This window comes from Rhagoletis zephyria, unplaced genomic scaffold (genome assembly GCF_001687245.7).
Source record: "Rhagoletis zephyria isolate East Lansing unplaced genomic scaffold, Rhagoletis_zephyria_1.1 Rzeph_scaffold_08708, whole genome shotgun sequence".
In the NCBI taxonomy this organism is placed as follows: Eukaryota; Metazoa; Arthropoda; class Insecta; order Diptera; family Tephritidae; genus Rhagoletis; species Rhagoletis zephyria.
In genome coordinates, this window is record NW_016165788.1 from 16,287 (window position 1) to 26,359 (window position 10,073).

At 36.7% G+C, this 10,073-nt stretch overlaps 1 protein-coding gene across 1 annotated transcript; it reads right to left on the minus strand.

Moving 5' to 3' along the window:
• Positions 1 to 4,102: 4,102 nt before the first annotated feature.
• LOC108375271 (scale keratin-like) lies at positions 4,103 to 6,606 on the minus strand. Its single transcript, XM_017631369.1, has 2 exons — positions 6,236 to 6,606; positions 4,103 to 4,376 (listed from the first exon to the last, which is right to left on the minus strand). Exons 1-2 carry the CDS (start codon positions 6,516 to 6,518, stop codon positions 4,315 to 4,317), a joined length of 345 nt encoding a protein of 114 aa, XP_017486858.1. The 5' UTR covers positions 6,519 to 6,606; the 3' UTR covers positions 4,103 to 4,314.
• Positions 6,607 to 10,073: the final 3,467 nt, after the last annotated feature.

The following is a 10,073-nucleotide window of genomic DNA, read 5'->3' on the forward strand; positions in this document are numbered from 1 at the left end:
TATAGATATACATACATAGATGACTAATACAGCTTAATAGTACCTAAGCCCGTAAATGAATTGAATTACTCTTGAATTTAACTACTTGATTTTGAATACTGTCTTAAAATTTAAGTTACATTTAATTTAAACAACAAAAACTAAAATTTAAATTTCTAGAAAAAAAAAAAAATTAGGTTTAAGAAACTAACTTTGTAGGCATACTACGTGTACGAAACCCATGAAGATGTAGTTGTAGGAGATAAGAGCCCGGATATGAATAAAAGTTGTAACATTTCTCTCATGCAATTTTTTTGTGTGTTTCTGAAATGATGCAGTAGTAGTGGTGAAGTACTTTCCTCTTGGTAAAGCAGGGCATGATGGTAATGTAGTGCTCTATTGGGGTTTCCATATCAATTCCGCCATAGGAAACCATGGATGGGTGGGTTGCGAGCCGGAAAGTCAACTTCCATCTTGACTTGGCCATTTTTGTTGTTGTTGTTGTTGTTTGTTGAAAGAGCCAACCATGGAGTTCCGGCAATATTAGTGTAGTGTATCAGCCCATGTATTTTTTTATTTTTGATTTAATTTTATTTTTTTTTGTAATGTTAGTACGGACTCTATAATAATAAAATGTATTAGTGAGGATAGCTTGTAGAATTGCCAAGAACCACCCCAGCCACTGAAGACTAGCCTAGATCAATGGGTCCCGTCCGGCTTTCTACACGCTAACAAAGTAATTTTTAAATCTATTTAAACTTTCCCACTAGGAAGACCTCCGCTCGGCTGCTGTCCGCTACGATCGGTCGTTACACTGTCTGAAAATTCAGTCTCCACGACGAAACCTCCGAAATCGGAGTGAGGCTGATCGACTTCTCAGAGGACCGAAACATGGCAATATGTAGTATTAGTTCCCCGCATAAAAAGATCCATAAAGCTACATGGATATCTCCAGATCGAAAAACAAGAAACCAAATCAACCAGGTTGTCATATATGGAAGGCATTCTTCCAGTGTTTTAGACGTACGCACACTCCCAACTTTTCCCTACGCTCAAAAAAAGACTTCCCTACAAAATTCCCTACAGTATTTATGCTCTAGCAGTGTGTACAAATTTTCCAAATTAAAGCACATTTAAAAGAGGTGGTTTTATAAGCAATTCAACAAGATTTTTATGGAAACTGGATTATACCTTATTAACTGCCATACCTAAACAAAAGCGTCAGCGTTGTATGAAGCATACCGAAACAACGCGGCGTCAACGTTGAGCGGTTGGAAAATCCGATTTTGACAGAGCGTTAGGTATTGAAGTCGGCTGCAGAAAACGGCGAAATTGTCATTTTCGTGTTACACACAAACAAACCTATTCTTATTGTCGGTGTTATTTCTGCATTTGACGTAGCGTTAACGCTTTTGTTTAGGTATGGCACTTCGGCGCTAACGCTGGGCGTCAGAAACCGCTTCGCCCAACGCTTTTGTTTAGCTAAATATGGCAGTAAGGCGCAATAAAAAAATAAAATCGATCACTAGATTCGTTTTTGTTTTGAATATGTATTACTATTGCAATAAAACACATATTTAAATAAGTTTTTTTATTTTAATTATGTAATACATACAAATTTTCTTACCTGTACGTTTTTGATACCGCCTCCGACTCTGATGACGAACTCATTTCTGAAAGAATATATCGCTACCTAAAGGTGAAATGGCGCCAAGTCCATTTTTTTCAAAATTTAATTTTTAATGCATCGATTTTTCGTTTCACCCGAACGATTTCAAAAAAACGGACTTAGCATCTTTTCAACCTTAGGTGAGGATATGTCAATTCGTTGAAAGAATATTTATTTACTTCTTTTTGCGTATCCAATGCAGCGTCTTGAGTAATTTTTAGAGTGGAATCTTCAGCTTTAAACATCAAAACTGGATTCACAATTCACTCCAGTTCGAATATCAACAGTAATCAAAAGTTACACACTTATCGACAAAGCGAATTCGTATACATTTGTTTGTATGTATCAGGGTTGTTGTGCATATTCGTATTCGCAACCGCGGAGCTTCCGCATTAATTTTAACATTCGCATTCGCTTTCGCATTCGCAATAATCAATGCGGAGCTTTTGCGAATGTGAATGTTGTGAAAGTGCACCGATGAAACATATATATATTTCAAACAAAATGACAAATTGTAGCCCATATTTTTGCCTGTGGTCGTGTATTTGTGTAACAAACTTGCTCTCTCGAATCAACACCATACAAAGTGACACGATTGACTTCAATAAGACTGTACAGAGCACCGCACTCAGGACAGCGACAGGATGCCTCCTGATGTCGCCCGAACATCATCTCCACGGCGAGGCGCAAATGCTCCCCATAAAGGAGCACAACATAATGCTCTGCAAGCAGTTCCTGATCGGGAGCCACAGAAGTGGCCACCCAAACAGACAGCTGCTTGCAGAGGAGCCCTCGCCTAGGCACGTCAGGAGGCATCTATATGAACTGACGGACGAAGTCCAGAGGTTCATCAAGCAACCTCTGGACCCGTCAGCTTACCGACTGGCCCTGAACGGCATTTACAGGGAGTCAGTTTCGAGTTATGTAGACTCTAGACCTGTGAATGCTGTTCTAGGCATACCGCCCCCGGACATAGACGAGACGGAGCTTCATCTGCCTCGGGAACGACAATAGCCCACGAACGACAATAGCCCAACTTCGCCCTGGCTACTGCAGCAGGTTAAACTCCTACCTGAGTAGGTTGAATGAGGATGTGCCAAATGAGTGTCCGGCATGCGGAGAGACCCCACATGACTCGAAACATCTCTTCGCATGCCCGGAAAACCCGACAACCCTAACGGCTTTGTCCCTGTGGACCAACCCTACAGAAGCTGCACGCTTCCTAGGTCTGCCGTTAGTGGAACTTGACGACAACGACTGAGATACCAACCGTCCTGGGCGGGGTTGTTATAGACGCTACAACAACAACAACAACTTCAATAAGATGGCCGCAGCTCAAGCAAACGACATGCGATTCCAAACACTACCTGATTCAGGTGAGAACCGTTCCATTTCATTAAAAGAAATGCCGCTTCCAGGGTATCTAGTAAACATTTTTTGCGACGTCTCCCACGCACCGAGTAGCTGTCGGATGAAGGTAATACATAAACTACACAATCCTAAATGAATACCGATGTTGTTTAATTAGTTCGCGAATGTATTCCGTGTCAAAAAGCGAAGGTACAAAGGACATACGAAGAACCCACTTGGGCGTTACGCAGAAGTTGATGATCGATTTCATCATAAATACTAACATCGTTGGAACGCTGCCAACGTCCGACGGTGTTTGACACTGTCTCACGTGTATTGACAGGTTTTCGTGATGGCCTTTGGCAGTACCTCTCGCTGGTGTAATAGCTGAAAGTGCAGCGAAGGCATTCATCATCGGCTGGATATCAGCTTATGGCATAGCGCAGAAGATTTCCACCGACTTGAGACGTCAGTGTGGGTCAGAGATATTTCGGAAATTAACACGATTGTTAGACGTACAACATCTGCGTAAAATACATAATAGCTAAAGAAAATACTCTCTCTCAAGGCAGTGCCTTCAAAGAGTAACAGTTTTTTCGCTCTCCAGTAAAATTTGATTGCCGTCAGATAGGCGGTTTTGCAAAAGCATCGACGATATACAAATGCGCAAGTTTGGTCATAACATAATCAGTTTTTTTTTGTACCCAAGATATGTTGGTTGTAAAATTACTTTCAAAGCCTATGAAGCCAAATAGCCAGTAGGCTGTATCCTGAAAGAAAATCCAACATCATTGTCAAACCTTAAATTTACACTGCCGATAAAAGATTTTAGTTACGTCGACTAAATATAATATTCCCAACATATGATTTGGTTATGTGTTGAGAAAAATATATTTGGCTGACTTTTTTCTGAGCATATTTCTTTATTTGAGATTGAAATCAATTACTAAGCGCCGTTTTCTGAAGTAGCTTTTAAAATATATCTGCTTTTCAAACAATTTGTTTTTTTTTGAGAAACACATTTATGTTTAAATGGCAGGTAAATTTTAAAAGCTACTTGATAAAACGTCCCTAAATCTTAAAAAAATATCTGTACGTACATATGTTATTACAATGCCTTTGTACTCATTTATTTTTAAGTAAGTATTGTGAACTTTTTAAACTTATAAAGCTTATTTAAAAAATATATTACGCATTACATGTATAGTTACAGTATCTTTGAACTTACTTACATATTTTTAAATATTGTATACTTTTTATACTAAATATTTTAAACGATATAATGTACATACAAATGCATTTCCTTGCAATATTTTTTACCAGTAATGACCGTGAAAGCCGTGATAGCCGCCGTAGTAACCACCATAATAGGGATAACCTAGAGAAAACAATTACTTTATTAGATGTACATACCTATATACAGTGAAACCTCCCGTAGCCAGACACTCATCGTGAGCAAACTTTTGTTGCTTATTTTAGAATTATTGAATTTGAATAAAAGACTTCTATGTTAGATCGTTAAAACAAAAAAGGACAGAGCAAACCGAACGAAATGTTTACATGGAAAAACATTACATTTTATTCGGGAGTCTTTTAGTCATTTAGTATGTGAGTTTCTAACGAGCGTGTGTCAAGGCCACCCTAAATACTACCTAACAAAATGCATCAACGAAATGTCCAGCTACTTTGGACTTCCGACACAAATCGTTTTCGACAGGGGTACATCATTCATATCCAAAGCATTTGGATCGTCCAACATATCAAAACCGCCATACGCACCCCCAGAGCAAATGGCCAAGTGGAGTGCACTAACCAGACCATACTCACTTTTATCCGAACAACGAGCGAAGATCCTTAAGACTGGGATCTAACGCTTAGCGATCTCCAGTGGACTATAAATTCCCAGAAAAACTCTACGGCTAGCTTCAGCCCAAACGAGTTAGTATTCGACTTTAACCTTCGAGATGTGATTCAAAATCAACTCATCGCTGCAATACACGATGACATATCAGATGACCAAACTACAACTTTAACCGCAGCTAAAAAACGAGAACAAGCAACAATCAATATAAACAAAGAACGTGAGAAGTGGAAGCAGCGTTTTGATAAGAAACACACGAAACCGAAAGTATACGCCGAAAACGACATAGTAGTCATCGAAGATGAACCAGCATCTGTAGATTCTCGAAAATTAAAGCCGTTAAATACCGTGGCCTCTATATTATTCAAAAAGTATTAAGCAAGGATCGTTATCTCCTCGAAGATATCCGCGGTTATCAGGTAATGGCAAAGAAATTCTGTTCCGTGTACGCCGCCGAGAAAATAAAGCCGTGGTGCAGCGCGAACCCTGAGTTAGATATCGACGATTCAATTTTTGATGAAATCGAGGACGATTTGTCGTCAGAATAGGCCAAATTGTCAAGGCCACCCTAAATACTACCTAACAAAATGCAACTGTAATATAACGAACGACACGAAGCAGAAAGCGTAATGGAGGGAGTCAGTCGCGTTTCGTTCGAAAAAGCCGTTCTACGAAATCAAACACTATTTTCATTAAATGAAATCCTGCAAACCAAAGTGCTCAGTGTTTTATTTATACAAGCGAAGAATTCGAATAAGCCATTCAGCGATCCTTTCTTCGTGCTCTTACTTTGTCCGCCTAAAAGGAGTTCGCGTCCACTCAAGAGATCGTTTTGTTTGACTTCGTTATGTAGAGAAATCGTAAACAAATGTCTGTTCGCGTCCAACCAAGAGGGGAGTCCGCTTAAGAGAGGCTAATATGCCCGGAAACTAAACCTAAGGCTTGGTATAGGAAAATGTCCGAAGACCTTGTAAAAGAAGTGTCCATCTATTAAGTCATCGTAGGAGAGGTTACACTGAACATACATACGTACATATGTAGATATCTGTGATGTCAAAATATACGAGAAATATATAAATTATGTACATACATATATGCAGCTCGATTAAACTTCCCAAAAGAGTGCCACTTGCATTTTGCATCAAATATTTAAAATCTATCGCTGGTACTTTGCAATCGTGCCTAATAATTTTAAACATCTAAGCACATATTAAACAAAACTAAACATTTTGAAAATGGTCTCATCTTTTTTTACTTAACACCACAGATATATACATAAATATGTTTTTATTTAGGTCATAAATGTAATGTAATAAAAATAAATAAATTTCATTAAAGTCAGCGCAAATCCGAAAATAAACAAAGATGCGACTCACCTAATCCATAGATACCTCCATAGTACGGATAATGTCCGCCGTAAAAACCACTCCCCAAGTATGGATACGAATAGTACCCGTAACCGATAGAGGAAGAGCCTTGCAAATCGTACTTCTCACTATCGGCGCTGGATTCGTTTTCCAAATCATAAGAATCTCCACGTCGAATATCGTGTTGTGTTTGCTTGGGATGCGGCGCGGCTTCGACTGCGCTTATCACTATTAAGCTTATGAAGAACACTGCAGCGAACGATCCCTTTTCCAGTTGTATTATATTATTCATAATGTATTTTGCTTTTTTTAAATCCTTTAAGCTTTGGATCGATTAGGTGCAGTAGACTAATGAAAGAGTTTACTCCGTCCGCTTGACAACTTCAAGTGCTACCTAAATCATGATTGTTTTACGCTTTTATAATGGGTGCTCAGCCCAGACGGTTTTGATAGATTCACATCATAGATACATATGTATGTACATTAGACTGCATCACCAAAAAAATTGCGGGTTTTCCAACGGGATTACTAAATTTATTATATTTTAAGACGTCCACCAAAATATTTCGTAAAAATATTAAGATTTGAAAATACCTCCAAAAATGAAGTTTTTTATGAATAAAAATAGTTTCTTAAAGAACTTTTTGATAAAAGTCCCCTCAGATGACAAATTAGAATAAGCTTAAAAAATCTGCATAAAAGTATTTAAAAATCTTTTCAACGGAATCGTAAGAATGATATTTGATGCTGTTTTTTTTTACTTTTTTCAAATATTGATTTTCGAAAAACTTGAATAACTGGGCCAAAAATGTTCTGATTTAGACTTATGGGATCTCAGTAGTAAGGTATTTTCACACCGTTTTTATTCCTGGCCAAAAAAAAACGTCATTCGTGTCCCATATTTTTTTCGAATACCAAAACATCTTAATTCAACTTTGAATGAGGTTCGTTTCTCCTACCTTTCTCTTCCATCCTTTGAATAAGTTTATTCGCAAATAAATGAAAAGGGTGAGAATACCTTTCCAATGATACCTCTTAAGTCTAAATTGGAAGAGTTTAAGTTCAGGTGTTTAAGTTTTTCTTATACCAATCTTTGAAAAATGTTAAAAACAGCATCATCATTATGATTCCGTTAAATTTTTTTTTATTTTTTTTTTTATATTTTAATGCAAATATTTTAAGCTTAAACCATTGTGTCATTTGAGGGTATTTTTTCAAAAAAAAAACTTTAAGAAACTATTTTTATTAAAAAAAAAAAACATTTTTGGAGGTATTTTCAAATCGGTCCAGCTCATTTAAATCTTAATATTTTTCCAAAATATTTTGGTGGACGTCTTAAAATATAGTAGATTTTATAATTCCAATGGAAAAATAGTACCGCTTTTTTTTTGTATGGGGAGTGATGCAGTCTAATGTACATATACGTATGTATGCAGATACATACATATAGTGCTTTAGACAGCGGCAGCACTAAGAGTTAGTGTAAATACAGAAAACTCCAATCAGTTTCTTCGAAGAAAAAACTATAAAACAATGGACGTATTAAGAAAATTACCAAATAAGTTTTTTTTTTCAATTGCAATGCTCATCAAGGTTTCTCCGGCCTTTGTTGGGCGGAGCTTTCGGCGTTTACTTAGCATACTTTGACTGTGGCTTGGCTACACACCCACTGCATCTCTCGTGCCGGAATAATGAAGGGCAAGGGTGAAAAGTTCTATGAAGCGCCGTGACCCACGCAATAGCCGGCCGGAGTGCTTGCACTGCTATGTGATTTTATGTATGTATGCCTTTGTATTTTCATTGCGTGTCAACTTATACGGTTGACAAACGGGCTCGATTACTTGCATAAACAGCCTTCATTTTCTTTGACTCGTGCATTTTCCTCTTCTGCAAAATGCACATAAGCAGCCGGACAAATGCACGAAATTTTTGGGAATTAACTCGAATGACAACACTGGTAAAAACGACCTGCTGTTGTCTTTTGTACAAGTAAGCAAACAAAGCAGGTGATAGTTGCGGGCTTCAAGCCTGTAGCTGCCAGGTTTGATCCTCGGTTGGAGCGATTGCAAAAAAAAAAAAATTTATATTTACTACTATTTAAATTGAGTTTTTTTTTATTTTATTTGATTTATATATTTATATATTTTACTTTATTTTATTTTCATTTGCTTTATTTTATATCACATTTTTTATTTTACCATTAGTTAATTTAAATTTTTGGAGCTAAAACTGAAAGCAATGCAACAAAAAAAGGAACTTATAAAAGAAAGAATGAAAACGAAATAAATGAAAATTCTAGTGGCCGTGGGACTGGAACCCACGACCTTGCGGCTCGCTTATCCGCATTACTTCGTCTGTAACGGTAAATGTATTATGCGCATATGTGTGCCAGATTAGTATATCGTCGTTTAAAGTGCAAAACCGCGTATCAGCAAAATGCAGAACCGCGTATGTGAAGTTTTAGAAATCATTTTCTAGAGTGTAAAAACTCCCATATTTCAAAATGGTTCTCTTTTTTATAAAGCAATCGCATTTCTGGCTAATATATTTCAGGACGAATGGATAAGGCTTGAGCCAAGAGCTCAATGCTCAGATGTGAGCAAATCCAATTTTTGGCAGCCAATGTCTGTTACGCGGTTTTGCAGAATGACGATACGCGGTTTTGTACTTTAAACGACGATATGCATAAGCTTTGCCGTCTGTCACAGCTTTTATGCTCGTACAAATATGTACATACATACATACATACATACATATATGTGTGTGCATTTCCATACATATAATTGCTGCGAATATCGATGGTCAAACTAAGTAATTTTCTTTTAACGCATGATCGGTCATTGATTCTGATTATTCTTAAATTAAAATTTATGTACATATATACATATATTTTATAATTTACGTAATTATTTGCCATGTTACTTGAAAGTTCAGTCTTTTCCACGCAGAATTGTCGCGTTCGTAGGGTTTTCTTTTATTATTTTATGTAATTTCAATATAGACGCCATTCGAATAAAATAATTTATTGCATATGTATGTACATTAAAGTGGTCCAAAAATGTACATATGTAAAAAATAAGGTCGCATTTTTAATGCCGTCAGCCCCTAGGATTGTTCTATACCAAAAAAAATTATACCCCTATTTTTTTATTTGGAAATAAAAAAAAATTAGGGTGTGCTCAAAGCGCTCAAAGTTTTCAATGTATTTTATATGGGGAAAAAACAACTTGTTGTAGAAATAGTGTAGAATTCTTGAAAATCAATATTTTTCGATCGGAAAACTTTGCTTATCTTCAGGAGATTCCCGGTAATAATACCCAATTGTTCCTTTAACAATTTTTCCATGGTGACTATATTTTATGGGTCCTTGAAAATGCAATGGGGGGACCAATAAAAAAGTTTTAATCATAAAAACTGGTTAAATAAACAATTGGATATCAATATTTGAAGTCTCCTGAAGAGAACCACAGTTTTACGATTGAAAAATATTGATTCTCAAGAATTTTATGCCATTTTTACGAAAATTTGTTTTTTCCCCCATACAAAATACATGGAAAAGTTTGAGCGTTGTGAGCACTCCCTAAATATTTTTTGATTTCAAAATAAAAAATAGGGGTATATTTATTTTCGGTTCAGAACAATCCTAGGGGGTGGCGGCATTAAAATTCCGACTTTATTATTTTGGACCACTCTAATGTACATGTCTATTTATGTACACTTATTCCAATTTAAAAATTTCAAATAAATCTAATCTATATCTACATATAATAAAATTGTAAGAGGCCGATGTCTGTACATACCAAGGAATGAAACCGAAACCCAAACCGTAACCGTAACCGTTTAAAAC

What these genes read in the sequence shown, in the direction of transcription:
- LOC108375271 (XM_017631369.1), bottom strand. Translation starts at nt 6,518, where the DNA reads ATGAATAATATAATACAACTGGAAAAGGGATCGTTCGCTGCAGTGTTC. An exon ending in TGGAGGTATCTATGGATTAG is followed by an intron (nt 4,377 to 6,235) that starts GTGAGTCGCATC and finishes TGTTTTCTCTAG; the next exon opens with GTTATCCCTATTATGGTGGT.